This window comes from Falco cherrug, chromosome 4, assembly GCF_023634085.1.
Source record: "Falco cherrug isolate bFalChe1 chromosome 4, bFalChe1.pri, whole genome shotgun sequence".
Taxonomy (NCBI): domain Eukaryota; kingdom Metazoa; phylum Chordata; class Aves; order Falconiformes; family Falconidae; genus Falco; species Falco cherrug.
In genome coordinates this window covers 48911596-48927035 of record NC_073700.1, presented here as the reverse complement: position 1 = coordinate 48927035, position 15440 = coordinate 48911596, and the positions used below count along the sequence as shown (strand labels likewise).

Here is a 15440-nt window from a genome sequence, read left to right as displayed (position 1 = left end):
GTGAATAGCTCTTAAGAATGGGAAGATCAAGGTTAGAGGAAAAATAGTTTAAATTCAATAAACTTGCACACAACATTCCAATTATTGGTGATAATCAAAATCCACAGGCATTTCAGGACTGCCAAGAAACTTCATAACAATCAGCCCTAAATTAAAAATCAAGAAGGTTTTTTTACCCTGCTCACTCTCAGCTTTGCCCCCAGCAGTAGCAAAGGGTTTTATCCCAGCAGTCCTGGGAAGACACAGTTGTACAGCAGAGATGGTGCTAACGCCCACGTGGCTTTTCCTTTGGGTCTCGGGGCCACAGAGATAAGAACTGACACATTCGTGCCAGCTCTTTCTAGCAATGCTTTCTGGCACAGGACTGCACGGCCTGCTCCACCCCCACCATTCAGCTGATGCAAGAAGAGACCTGCCAGCACGAGGCAGATCTTCTCTTGCCACCTCCTGTGCAGCTGAGGAAAAGGCTGGAAGAGCTCAGCTGCTACAGACCTGTTTTAATAAAAATAAATATGGCCAAAAGTGACGCTAAGAAAGGACAGAGGAAAAAGCAATGCTGGCCATGCCTCTTGTTTGTCCACTTTAAATAAACAATAGGATTACAGAGATATGCAGGCACAAAGCATGAATTTCAACTGATGGCACCAAACGCTGCCTGCTGGCAATGGCTCCATCTGCAACCGGGGAGATGCCAAGAAAAAACCACTGGAGCAGAGCAGAGCTGTGGCCATGCGATGGGAACATGCATGGCTGTTAGCAAGAGGAACCTCTCCCAAATCCACAATGGAGCTGGAGGTACCAGCAAGGACTGGGAGACAGTCCATGCCAGAAAGCTGCCCGAGGCTGGGGGTGCCAGCCCGCCTGTGGGGACAGAACACAAGCAGCGTGAGGCTGTTGCAGCAGCCTGGGAAAGAGCCTAAAGCACCCAACTGTCGCCTATGAGCTGAGCAAGCAGCCGCAAAGGTCTCGGTCCTGCCAATTATTGCCAGATGCCTAATGCGACCCCAGCAGAACTGCAGTCATTGCTAAAGGTAGGAGAGGCCAGACAGCACAGCATATGAAGCCCAGGCTGAGAACACGTTGCAGGCTCCGATGTTAGCCAGACCCGAGGTCAAATCACCCAGAGTGTCCTGCTCACCCACAGCTACATCCTCAACACCCACGCCTGCATGCGGGTCTTCGTCCACTCCTCCAGCCACAGGAGAAAGAATACCCAGCTAGAATGAACTCTCCACACCTTCAGAAAGCTCTACACAGTCACTAACGAGCTGATTTGTGTAATAACTGCAGTGTCCTGCAAGGAACACTTCTGCCATCCAGCAAGACCCACAGCTAATGAACCCTTGGCTACGCGTAGCATGTGCTTTCCAGGCAGCAGAAACAGCAGCCTGGGATTTGTCTCCCCTGTCACGAGCAATCAGTGTACCTCCGTTGTCACCGGCCTTCAAAAGTGGTATTTCCATTCCTTAAATTAGAGGAAGACAGAAATGAATGAAAATTGGTGGATTGCCAGGGCTGGGGTAATTCTCAGAGATGCTCTGGTCTGTGCAGGGATTGCTCCCCTGGCTGCTCACATGTTCTCCTTCTCTCTGGCCTCATCCAGGGGGATTCAACATATTAATTCAGGAAGAATTCACTGTAGTTCATTACTTTGGGCCAATTTCCTGCTCTTCTCACCAAGTGCAGACCTTTGTCTGGTGACTGAGATTCCCTGAGCTGTGAACCTGGAACTAGTCTGCTTCACTGCATGCTCAGGGGTCCAGCAAACACTTCTCCCAGCTCATTGCTTTCTTTGTGTCTGCCTGGAAAAGTCTGGACTGGGTATCTTGCTGCCTGAGCACAGGGACCCTTTTCCTTATTTATCACAGTCATTCTTTATTTCCCTCCTTGATACAATCTAAAACTTCTTCCTGCTGGGTGAAAACAGGTCCCCAGCGCTGTGGATGTCTCCTGAGCACTGCTTTCCACAATGTTCTGCGTTCAAGAAAAGGAGTCTGAGCTAGGAGGGTCCGGCTGCGCTGAGCAATGGTTCTCTAGACCAGTTTGAGCCCCCTGGTAAGGGCAGAGATGCCAACACTTTACAACTCTCGCAGGTCTCCCCTGCTCTTTTGCTGAGAAGTCAAGGTTACAGAGTAGGCGCTCCCAGAAATTCATACCACTTCACTTTTGTAAACTAAGACGTTGTTAATAAAAGCATGGCTCGCACTTTTACCAGGCCCCAGATGTAAGTTAGGCAAGTGACCAAGCACAAATTCCTTTTTCTTGAAGTGTTTCAAACAAAACACTCAGTAAAAACCACTCTCCTGTGCTGCCAAAGTACAACCGTGCAGGCTAGTAGTAGGGCTGGAGCCCAGCGCTTTATGAAAGGGTGAGTAGCAACTTTCCCACCAGCACCTGAAGGGACGAGAAGCACCACAGCTTAACCCTGCAGCCACAAACATAACGATCAAGAGATAAGAGATTGCATCCATGATCTGTGTCCTCAAAACAGGGAGGATAGGTTGATCACAGGAGAAACCAGCCCAGCAGCAGCCCACACGCTGGGCTAGCTTAGGAGAAGCGTGGCCAGCAGATCCAGGGGAGCCATTTTTCCCTCTTCCACTTGAGCACAATCACCTCATTTTAGGAGTCCATTAAGCTTGCCCAGTCCTCTCAATTTTTCTTCCGTTCCCTCTTTGGATTCTCTAGGTATCTTGAGAGACATGAAAAATCTCTCTTCTGCTCCACAAACACATCCAGTTTGGGGTGCAGCAATTCTGACAGTTTACACGGGATTAATGGAAAGCCCTCGGCATGCTTTCATAGTCACTACCTTCCCTGTCCCTTACCTTATTTTCAGGGGTTTTTTTCTGTCTTTAAATTTCAGCTTAGAAATATTTATGGGGAAATGGAACCCTCCAGCAGCAGATTTAGCCAATTCTAAATGCACTTCTACTTGTTGAGCTCTTGGAAGGGCCACCAGCCCAAACACTGTTCTAGATTCCCCCAAGCCGTTCAGAGTTATCCTCTGCTGTAAACTCGGCAGCTCAGTGAAAATCTAGCTATTGCCAGGCTAGCGGGGATTTCTGATCTGGTACTGCAAAAAGGAGGGCTGTCTGCTATCCCCATCTGCTTTAGGGAAGAGACAAAGTTTCTTTTAGATTATCTGCCTCCCCCCACCCCTCCTCTTATCATGAAATTCATGCCTATGCAAAGAGCCAAATGAGAAGAACGCGCATGAGTGTTACCACTGCATTCTCGAGTCTTATATAACTTAAGCATGTGGCTTTTCCAGGAACAATGATCCTACCTCTCCATCTGAGCTGGAAATTTTTTCCTATAATTCAAGATGCTTTTTGGTTTTGATCTCAGCCTGGTTCTTTGCTGGGTGCCAAGGTTCATTTCTCACCATAACCGGGGAACACCATCACAGGCTTCAGTCACCCTTGGCCTCAGTGGAGATCACCAGGGGGACAATAATTACTGCCAAATGTGATAGTGGTTTTGGGTAATGCATCTGCCCATCCGGCGGGACTTGGGATTGTGTCACAGCATGAGAACAGATTGGAAACAATGCTGACTTTTAGATCCTTGGCCTAAAGGGCAGCATATTTGTGTCTTCCTTGTTCTTGCCTTACCAGATCTCTCAAATGTACTGCGAGTATTTATTTCAGTGATTTATCAGTCTTACAAGCCTAGGACCATGCTGTCTGTATGCTCGCTGCTTATTTCCCCAGGCCTCTATGTGTCCAAGCACTGTACGCAGTCTGATAAGTAATTCACAGGTGAGAAAGCAGAGCGATGCCACCGGAGAAGGCAGCTGCTTTCACCAGGCAGCCTCCCGCTTCACACAAGGGGACAGATTCAGTCCTGCAGAGAGATGTTAATTGCTCCCACCCAGAACATCGCCCTTCACTCTGCAAAGTGGCCCAGCACTCGTTTAGCTTTTAGGAATGAGCTCAAGTCCCAGTGATTTCAGTTATTTTGGTCCTAAGGATCTGGTTTTGGAGGTGCCAAGACACTGACTTTGTTACCACCAGTCGAAGCCACACACCGTAAGCTGCCGACGGCTGTTTTGCTGGGTAATACTGCAAGCCCCAAGGGATTCAGAATTCAGCACATCCCGAGGCTGCCGAGCCGGGCGATGGATCGCTTCCCTAAGCCTCTCAGCGACACCTGTAATATTGGACTTGACATCCATGGCAACAGAAACATTTTTCTCCGATCTCAACAAAGCCCCAGACTGACAGTGCCTCCCACATTGCTGCTGGAGACCCTTGACTCGCCCTGGCCCCAGGAGCACTCCTGCCTCCATCCCCAGGGATAAAGATGACATGAACTGGTGCACAGGTCCCTCTGGAGCAAACCCCAGCAGCATTACTGAGCATCTCTCCCACCTCTGCTGCCCAGCAATGCTGACCTGATCCCTGCTGGAACCCAGAGTAGCTGGGACTCAGAAGACCTTGACATGAGATGCTCGGAGAAAGTGGAGCCCTTCCAGCATCTGATTCTCCACTGTGGCTCTCCCTGAGGAAATGGGGAGGTCTGGGAAGAGGTGGAAGAGCGCATCACTGACTGCTCCTCCTAGGAGGGGCTCTAGGCAAGAAAGATTAGTTTAAGTGAACAGAGGCTTTTTTTCTTTTGTTATTTCAGTTAACAGAAAGGAAGCCTTAATTTAAGCAGTTATTTTAATCTCTGTTTTTACATTGTAGTTTTTCCCTGAGAATGGATGATCTGAAACTAAAGATAGTCTTGACATCTCATTTAGCACTTTAATTAACCAGGAAAATGCATAGCAAAATATATGCTTTTTAATTGAGCAATTATGCAGTTTCAAACATAGTTGCTCAGGTGTTTACTGTTTTGATTTTTATATTATTAGCAAATGGGGATAGATTATTTTTTTCAGATCGTTTTTACATTTCTCCTTCTAATACATATTAAATTCTCTTTGTATTGAAATTGAAACAGCATTAAGTGGGTCTTTTTAATGTTTGATATTACTTCTGCCTCTGTGCCCAGGGTTGAATTTCCTACCAATTTTCAGAGCAGAAGGCAGCTGTGGGTGCCTGGGGGAAGGCAACCTCAAATCTAGAGATGCAGCCTTGAAAGATCACAGCATGGTACCTCAGCCCCCTGCCCTTCTCCTGCCGAGATGCAGCTCTCAGTGAGGTCATCAGCAAGGTGATGGAGCAAGAGGCTACAATGAAGGGAAGTCCCAACAGGGACCGCAGGATTCCCAGTACAAAACTGCATCCCCAGCTCAAAAACCATCCCTGCACTCACGCAGGGACCCCTTGCACACGGGGGCTCCGGACACACATATGGAGAGAGAAAGCCAAGCTGAGAAGGTTGCCTGGCCCCCACCTTTGGTTAGATCACACCAAAATCAATATGTGCTTACAAGAAACTACTGCCCAAGTTTAGGTGACCTGAGCCATGCAAAGCTGACACCAGGGTAGACACCTGAATTTTAGCTGAAATTTATGAGGAAAAAAGAAGGGGGGGGCGGGGGCTGTGTGTATAATTTTTAAGAGATGCATCATTATTATTCAGTTTTGTAAAAGGAATGAAGCAAAATGCAAGGAAAGTGTTAAAAAGACTGTATAGGTATTGGATTCCATCTGCTTAGGTTAATGCCAAGTTCAAGCCCAATAATGCTTATGATTATTTTTTCTAGCAAAGGGGGTCTATAAAACCTTCTGTTATACACCTTTCCTTTGTGAATAATGGTATTTTTTCCATCCTTTACTCACATTATTTTGTATACATGATGGAAGGGAATATCTTCCCTTATTTGTGCAGATTTAAATTTAAATCCTATATATCAGCAAGGAACCGTAGAGAAGACTTTCTTTTGAAAAAAGGCTAAAAATGCAACCGATTTCCAGGAACTGCTTAACGCTTTCATTTGGAAAGCGGCATTACCAATTCTTCCATCTTTTTTCCCCCTTAATATCTGAAATAAATCAAAACTTCAAATACAGTTCTTAAAACTTCCAAACAAAACCCATATAAGCTGTTAACTTCTCTGCCAGATAATCTTTTGCCATGCCAATACTCGCCTTCACATTTCCTGCCAATAACAAGAGAAACCAGCCTAGGCCAGAAGTCCAAGATCAACCATTTCACAATATAAATCAAGACACAAGGAAAATTTAGGAACAAGAGTCTTCAGTCAGAAGTTTCCAGCTGCTGCCTTAATTTTGCTCCTTCTGTTGCTTGTAGTATTTTATCTCTGGTTTATGAACAAATATGAAGGTTTACACGTGTGGAGTACATGGACCTGCAAGCAGCCAAAATGTGCTCAAGAAGAGGTGACTGAATCACAGGGACAGAAGCTCCAGTTGCACCTTTACTTTGGAGCATGGAGACCCCCATCCTGCCCAAGGAATGGGGGGAGGCAAGAAAGATTTGCTGCAGTTTGACCATGCTCTTCCCTGCCATGTTCCTCCTCCTCATTTCTAAGTGGAGATGCTCCACAGCTGCCTCCTTGCAGATGGAGAGGCCCCTGCGCATGCACAAACTTGCATTTCTCCAGCTTGTAAGAAATTTAGCATGGAATAGATGAGAATATTTCAGTTGGAAGGGACCTACAACGATCATCTAGTCCAACTGCGATGATATGTGGGCAACCACAAGCAGCACAGTCCATTTCAGATGACAATTTTTAATAAATACTGGAACCCCGTTATTCTTTGCTATGCATGCTCGTAGTTTCAGTTGCTGTCATTAGTGACATACTTAGAAAAGCAATTTTGTGGGGTATTTACATCACCATAGCTACCGACACACTTTTCATGAACAGCCCACACAATCAGTACAAGAGAGTCTGGTTACCTAAACTATAGGATTAAGTTAAGAAATGGGACATTTTAGCTTCCACCAGCTCTTAGTAGCACCTTGGTTCTTACTCTAAAGAGAATTTCATTTCCAAGCAAGTTTTCTACAAATTCAAGGTCAAGAAATCAATTTTTTTATTTTTATAAGGAACAAAAGCTGAACTTCTGTATTTAAAGGTCTTCACCCTGGGATGCCCAGGAAATCAATACCTCTCGCCAGATCTACAGCAGCACGGAGATGGTAACACTGCAGAAAAGATTCGCTGACTCCCACTTGGAGCTTACTCCTTTCAAAGTCAACTAAAACGTTATGCTTGAGCTTGGCAGAGGCAGAATCAGGGCCTGGATCACGAAACATCCAACAGTGCTGGTTGTGTTTTGGGCATCGGCTCTTTTTAAAGGCACACGTTTCACAGAAAACCTAAAGCGAGGGTGAAGAAAATTACAAATGCTGCTGGTCAAACAAACCCTCTTATAATTCCTGTACAGAGATGCCTGTGGAACTGCAACGTCAGGGACTGAGTGGGATTAAAACACTGCTGGAAATCACATGCTCACTGCACACACCTTGGAGTAAACTGCAAAATTGGTGAAGCTCATCTCTGCTATGTCCAATGCCCCCCTGACGTCACACATCAGCTCCAGTTTAGGCTGGTGCCACGTGGCCCAGAACCACAGCCCGTGGCTTCCTCCCTGGGTGAGGGTGGTGGATGGAGAGGTCACCCACCTCCCAGCAACTCCTCCTCTGCTGGCATTTTGCAGTTGCAACGTGCCTTTCCCCTCCACGCCCCAGCATCAAGCTGGAAAATAAGAAGGTGTCAAAAAAATCTACAGAAGAGCAGCTTGGAAACTCCTCGTATTCCCCATTCCCAATTAATTCAGACACTTCTCTGTCATTTTGTATAAATGGAAGTGGTATGACAAACGCCTCCCCAAACATCCTCTCTTCAACCATCTTCTCAATTGCAATGGCCATTTCATAATTAAAGGGCTTGACATAATTAGTTGTGTTTAAAGTCAGGCTATAGCTGAGCCTTTATTCTTACTTGAAAAAACAGGCAGCCATGAACTTACAGGAAATCATACTGCCAGCAAACAGCTCAGCTGGCTGCAGACTAATCATCTTTTCTTTCCCCTTTGTTAAACACATTCTTGCTCTTGGAAACTGTTCAATAGTTCATTAAACTAATAATCCTATTCAAATCCTGCCTCATAAATGGATTTGTCAGTGCTATTCCTTTCAGGAGACCGTCATTTTAAATTGTCTCTACTTTAATGAGTTTAAGGACAGATTAAATCATGGCTTTGGCTGTGATTTATTGCTCCACATTGCTTTATTAATTGTTATTTGTAAAAGCATTGATGAATAAAAGGCTTGTTTATTTTGCATTTACTTCATGCTTTGCATTTATTTCATACTTTTCCCTTTATTAAAAGGAGCCTGGGATGGGAACAGAGCTCCAGATAAATATGTTTCCAGCAGAAACTTAAGACAACCTTTCCTGCTGCATTGCTGAAGCCTTTTTTACCAAGACACCTACAACTGTCCCTGTGCACAGCCAGTTCACTCCAGACACCAGCAAGGAGAGCTGGTGCTGGCTGCACTGGGGTTACTGGAGAGCAGTTTCTCACTACAGGATTTATGATATTAAATGATTCTGTGTGTTCCTGTTAGTACTAAGACTGCACAAAAAGTAACTTGCAAAGAGAGCAGATATCCTGTGCTGCTTGGGCTTACTCAAGCCTTTCCTGAGAAACCCACAGGAAGTTATTTGTGCTGTGTGTAGGAGTAGAACACATTTAAGAGAAAATGAAGGAAGAAGCACCAAATATATTTGGGTATTTGATTCTTCCAGACTTGGTAAAAATTCTCCTATAGACATCTGGGTCGCACTTCTCCCTGCAGTTCCAGCACGATTCTATTTTCTTGTCCCAGTTGTGATATAACACAATCTAGAGATGGAGGGAATCCATGGTTCCACCCACCCAAGAGAAAAGAAGGCACATACCAAGAGCCAGATCTAGCTCGTCAAGATACGTGACTGTCCTTTGAGTCCTTTAATGTATCCATCTGTCTGTCATAATCCGTTTTGGGAGCAAAAACATTTCTGCCATGAACAAAGCAATCTGTGAATGGCATGTTAACATTGTCAAAGGCTTCGAGATCTGGCAGGATAGCAGGTCTTAAGCATAGTGTATGAAAGGAAAACACTAACTTGGGTTAGGAAATCAAATTATTTCAAGAAGCAAATAAGACAGGGCTATGGACAGCCCAGAAGCCCTGAGCAGAAGGTCTTCACAAAGGAAAAGAGGAAGCATAAGTTAGGACCCTGCACTGCTTCATCATTAGCCTTAACCAGCAAATCCTCAAAAATCCTTTTGTCTGTTCTTCCTTCCATTCTGAACTGATACACAAAATTTTGAACATGCTCACAGAAACCAGAGTGTTCAGGATGGTGGCCCAGGGCACACCAGGGAAACTGCCACTTCAGGCCCATGTGATGCAGCTAGAAGCTTGGCTGTATTTTAATTCCATTTCCATTTAAATTCCTTGCATGCAAGCCTCAGAATCAAAGAAAATCTCAAAATTGAAGATATTTCAGATGAAATTAGTCTATCTCTCTGAAAAAGAACGTTGTGGGCCTTTGAAAGCAAGTGCCAAAGTAAATATATTTGAAATAGCGTCATAAACTTTTAAAATAGATACCACAAATAAAGGTGTTTAGAGGTTCAGATGTGTGTTTAGAGGTGTGGCGTTGCAGATTATTCCACAAATCATGACAATAGTCAAGATACGCCACCTGCATTGTAAAATAACACCAAGTTTAAAAAGACAACCCTACCTTCCTTTACCGCTGCACCAAGAAAACTCACTGTTCATTCATTTCTTTTGCTACTGCAGGGCTAGTCTGAGTGACTCAAACCTCTCAAACCTTCAACTACGACCCATCTGATTTTCCCAAAGAAGTGTATCAAACTCCATTACATTTCACAGCAGCAAAGAATCGCGATACCTTAAGGCAGCAAAACCCAGGTCAGGGAAGAAGATGTTGATCCACAAGCTGCAACTCTCCAGAACTGTTTCGAGCCACAGTACAAAGATGAGGGACTAGTGCTGTTGGGGGAATCTACAGCTAAAATTACCGTGTCTGTGGCTCTGCAGGAGATTGCTTTCACCAGCTGCCAGGCCCCTCTACAGCATCGTAGCTGGCGACATCTGTAGCTGCTTTCTAAGCCCAGTAGAACATTATTTACAACATCACTCTTCAATAGATTTCTCATCTCAAGTGGTGTTCTCTGCTTGTAAAAAGGGAGATTTTAAAAGAGAGAGATTGCTGAAGGGCTGGAAATCCTGAAGGAGAGATTTGGACACCAAACCTAGGAGACTGTCAGGGTCATTTGACATGGAGCATGGGAAGCGCCTGGGGCAGAAGCTCCAGCTACTCTGAGTTTTGCCAGCTTCCCCTGTTGCCCACCATGATTCCCTCCCTTGGAGCAAGGCTGCTCTCCCAAGGGCCATGAAACAATGATTCTTCAGTTGTCTTAAATTATCGTTGCACAGGCTTCCTTAAACAGACCTTGCACTTATCCCAGTGGGTTTTTTCTCTTTTCCTACAGCAATTGCTCCAGAGGGCATGAGGAAAGCAGAAATGTGGTCCTCTGCTCTCCGCAGGATACTGGGAGCCGGACACTTCAGGCCTGATTCTTATCCTGCCCCGAACTTACTGTGTGGCCACTAAGAACTTACACAACCAATAATTTGGTATTAATTAAATGTCGGTCCATGTCTGAGGCTTTAAAGTACAGAAGGGTTTCCAGAAGCCATTTCTAACTTGGGAATCTGGGCTTCATTTTTAAAATGCACTTGGGATTTGGACCCTTCAGGCTCGCCAAAAGTCACAAGGATTTAAGCTGTAAATCCTTTTTGAAAGCAGAAACTGATCATCTAAGTCTCTGAGGACCATAAGACCAGCAGACACCAGTGACCTCCTCCCAGGTCCAGTGGGGAATGGAAACACTCATCAGTTCCTTGCTCTGCCCTTCCCTTCTCTTCACAAGGCTACATGAGACAGCAATATCCATGCACACACCAACTCCTTCCAATCCTTTCTATCCCCATTACGAGCACAGTAATGAATCACACACAGCCCTGGGCAGCCAGGCTGAACAGGAGTCTCTGGATCTGGTAAAATTCCAACCCATCCTTTTCAAGAAATGGCCTTCATCCCCACGAGTCAAAGATTTGGGATGTTTCATCTGAGGAATGATGGACAGAGAGGAGCACGGTGAAAGTACTTACAGGTCACACTGGGGGAGACAAAGGCTGTCCCTAACCCTGCAAGTGAGCTGATGGCTGCTTTTGGTAGCTACTTTTGAGAAGACCAAGCCCCCAGGCCAGCTGCTGCCCATCTTTTCCGAATCCACCGCAGCAGGCGGGAGCGACCGCGCACATTTGAATTCCAAGAGCAGATGCCGCCAGCCCCACGGCGCTGCCCCTGCCAACTCGACGGCCAGGCTCTGTGTTCCAGCTCCAGCCCAAACACGGCACATTTGCCTGTCTGGGCTGCAAGCACGGCACTCCATCCCATTCAAGCAGCATTCCCCAGCAAGTGCCGGAGGACTCTGGCGCAGCCCAGGCTTCGCGCGTGTATCACGTTCTGCTCTGATTCTGCCCACTGACACGGGAACACTTTCCAAGAACCACAGCCAGGCAAACTTAAAATAACCCAGAATCAACGCCGGGGCCAGGAACCATCTTGAGAGCATGCGAACACAGCTGAGCTCCAGCACAAGCTTCAGGATTTTCTAGCTGAGCCCTGTCTCCCTCCTCAGGTGGAAAATGCTCACAGGTCCAGCTCTGACACCGATCTCTCTATAGGTGAGACCACAAGCCACAACTATGCTGCACAACAAGGGATGTTGCGCGACATCTTCCCGTTAGCAACAACCATCCTGTAAAAGCAGCTATCGGAGGCAATAACCTCTGATAAAATACAGCCCTGAGCACTGACAGGTAGCAGCAAACCCAAGGCGATCAGACCCTGTGCTGGCAGCATCCCCAGTACTGACAGTGGAAAGCCCAGCCACAGCCATCACCCCAGCTGAATGCCCCACACCCCTCCCGCAGACAGGCAGAGCACCGCCGGGCTGTGGTCTCCCGAGCACAGCAGCAGAGCTGGGTGCACAGCCCCCTGCTCAGCTGCCCCTGGGGCATGGGCTTTCCTCCTACCGCAGGTCTGCAGAGCGGGCTCCTTCCCAGGCTCAAGGAAAGGCGATTCTGTATGTTAACAACGCAAGTTCTGCTTTGTCAAATAGAAAAGAACATTAAACGTACCCTCGTAAAGTGTCTTGGCCTCTTCTTCTCACTCTGTTTGCTGGCTGTCTTTCCTCGTAGCCTGCAAATCTGTCTGTCTGCAAGTCCCCTTCATATTGACCCTGGGCTTGTTCCACATACATAACTGCTGTACATCCCAGCATGAACCTGGCCAGCCATAATACCCCCATGACGGCACGTATTCCTCGATCCCCCCAGCTGCCCCGAAAGCTTCTTCCAGCTGGAGGGTCCCTGCTGCCTCTGTGGAGGATGTGTTTTGGCAGCAGCCTCTAAGCGCCAAGGTGCCGTCCTGCTGTTCCCTTTCTAGAAGCAAAAAGAGAGAAGAGAGAGAGACACACAAGTGTTCTTAAAGGCTTTCACATTTTTTAAATTATTAATCATGCCAGGCAGCCCCTCCCTGCCTGGGCTTAGTTACAGGTTACTTAGAACCCGGAGTTAGTACAGCAGGGTCATACCATCACACCGAGGTTGGCTCCTCATACATACAGCCAACCTGTTCACGCTGTCATTCCCTACCACAGTGCTGCCAAACCTTTCTTTCCCAAGGGAAGATCCCTGCCAGGCACGGTTCTGCCCTTGCATCGATTCTCCTGCCCTCCTGATGGATGGACCTCAGCACGGTGCCTTGGCTCAGAGGCACAGCAGGAGATGCAGGGCTATGAAGCAAGAGCAGAACTTCAAGACTGATCAGATCCTATTTCTGGACCATCCTCCCAGGTCCTACCGCCCTTTTACTGCGGGCAGTCCATGGCATGGAGATCATTTGCTGGAAAACCACTTCCCAGATACCTGGTGATTCTAGTTAGCTGTGGGGAGTGCGCTGCTGGCAAACCCGTCAGAGGAACATGTGCACCAGTGCTGAGCTGGGCAAAAAGGTCATCATGGGATGGAGTGAGATGGCAGACTAAGGCAGGGCTAGAGCACGGGGCATTAAGCTAAGCCTGGTTCCATAGAGGGTGACGGGACAGAGGAGAAGGCGGAGCGCTGGGCACGCTGGAGGGACACAGGAGAGTTCCCAAGTGGGGACAGGCAGCTGAACACAAGAGGCCACAGGGAGGAGGAGGATGGTGGTGATGATGCAGGGTCCACAGCCTCTGTGGAGGGGGGCAGAGGGCTAATGGAGGCAGCAAGGGCAGCCCTCACACCTCCAGCTGTGGACACCTTGGGGCAAGCACAGCATGGCCAGCTCTCCGGGGCTGGGGCCAGCAGCTGAGCCGACAAGGTGGCCCCAGCTGGGCTAGGGCCAGACCCTGGCATGCCAGGGCACATCCTCAGCCCCCGGGGACCTGAGCCCAGCCTGAGGAGCAAAGCCCCTTCCTGGGGGCGGGGTGGCATGGGGGGTCCCTGGGCAGGCGGTGGGGCAGAGCCTGGAGGGCAGCCGGGGCTCAGCCCGTCCTGCAGTGGTCTGTGCAGCAGCTTGGAGCCCCTGCAGGGGCAAAGGCAAGTGGCCCTGGGCAAGGGGCCAGGACCCCAGCACACCGTGGGTGGCCTGAGCCTGAGGGTGCCAACATGGGTGCCAGGAGCCCGCGGGCTCGGGGTGGGAGAGCGGGCAGGCTGCAAGAAAGCCCGGTGGAAAGGCTCTATGAAATGGATCATGGGGGAACGTGCTCCACAGACCAGACCCCCTTCTCCTGCTCCCATTCCTTCCTCACCACCATCACCGCCGCCGCTGCCCCCCCCAACTCCCATTCCCCACCTCTGCCTGGAGTAAACGGGGACCCCCTCCTTCCTCCTGCTGGCCAGGGTCAGAAAGCATCTCTCACCTCGAGACCCCAAAAGTTAGTTCCTTCAGGGAGGAATCTCCACCCCAGAGTGGAAATAATCTGCCGCTTCTGCGAGCGGGGAGGGACAGGGCCCCCGAGCCTCCCCTGACTGTCCCCCTTGCTCTCCCACAGCAGCACTTTCCCATTCCAGCCCAGCCCCAAAACAGGCAAAAAAAAAAAAATCAGACAAGACAGAAAACGTGTCTGACCGAAAAAAAAAAAATAATTAAAAAAAACCCAAAACCTCACTGCTCCCAGTGTCCCAGCTGGGAATCTCTGATCTCTCCAGGGCATGCATTTTTCAGGCTGTAATATTTCAAATGCAGTGAATGAGAAAGACAGAGTGGGAAGGGAAAAGGCAGGGCTGGAGCGGAGGCAGAGACAAAGAAACTGCCCTTCCTGCAGCCCTGGGAGCTCTGCTGCTCCGCTACATGCCTGCCTGTGAGGGCTGCGGTGGGATTCTCTCCAGAGACAAAAGGGAGAGCTGCCTCTGCTCCCACAGCTCCCAACACAGAGAACAGATGGAAAAAGAAGTCGTAAAAAGCACAAAAGTTTTGCACTTCGGGGGGTTAACACCCTTCGTGCAGAAATTTAAACTGAAGAAAGTCCAGATGCATCCGTTTCCTCACAGAGAAGTTAGAAGCGTGACAAATGATCGATGCACAGGCACATACTCTGAGAGCGTTCACACAAGTCTTACTAAGAGAGTATGGAAAAGTCATTTACACCACCAAAAGAGAGGGGTAAAAAAAAAAAAAGGAGGCTCAAAAATTATTTTCAGCTCTGAGAAATTCCATCAAACACCACTTGTAAGAAATACACTGACAAAGCAAAGAGAGAATCAACCACTAAATCCAATTTTAAACTGATTTGCAAGTTTGGAGGGAATCAGGAAAGACAAACCATGCCTTTGAGTGTGCAAATTAAGTCATTCAATAAAAAATTGTGCAAAAAGCAATAAAATACAATTAGGCAGAGAAACAATTAGGCAGATAAAGAGAAAGAAATCAGCTCTTAGCTATGCAGCTCTGGATTTAGTCTGAAACTGTTTAAATACCTTTACGTCCTGGAACTGGTGATGTGCCCAGAGCTCCTTTGTTTAGTGGAGATCTGGGCAGAAAAGAAGGGAATAAAACCCTCACTCTTGAAGGAGAGAAGAAAAGGTACAGCCTCATCCGAAGCGGCCAGGGGGAGGGCCCTGCGCCGGAGAGGGGTGCAGGAGGAGTGGGAGCAGCCAGGACAACCCTACCACATTCTTCAGCCAAAAGTTTTTAACTTCAAGGAGGGGCTGGGGGAGAGGTTGGGTTTAGCAAGAGACGTCTGAATGCAGACATGATTATCACCTAAACCATTCCTCCTGAGCCGAGGGCTCGTTTGGTTCAGTTAATTAGGGAATGCTTTCAGTTCAGCTGGATGCGGTGACTGCTTGTCCCAAATTTAGGCTGGAGCTGCAGGAGGGCATTAGTAACAGCGACTTCACATCAAAAGAGTTAGAGAAAAATAATTCATTTTCAATTTGGG

At 47.7% G+C, this 15440-nt stretch overlaps 1 protein-coding gene across 1 annotated transcript in view; it reads right to left on the bottom strand.

The window, feature by feature from the left end:
- Positions 1-15056, bottom strand: part of LOC102057796 (fibrillin-2) — a 109747-nt gene extending 94691 nt beyond the window's left edge. Inside the window, exons 1-2 of the mRNA XM_027801398.2 lie at positions 14977-15056; positions 12157-12459 (exon numbers count right to left, since the gene is read on the bottom strand). Coding sequence (XP_027657199.2) covers positions 12157-12326 — 170 coding nt within the window. The 5' untranslated portion in view covers positions 12327-12459; positions 14977-15056. The remainder of the gene's footprint in view (positions 1-12156; positions 12460-14976) is intronic.
- Positions 15057-15440: the final 384 nt, after the last annotated feature.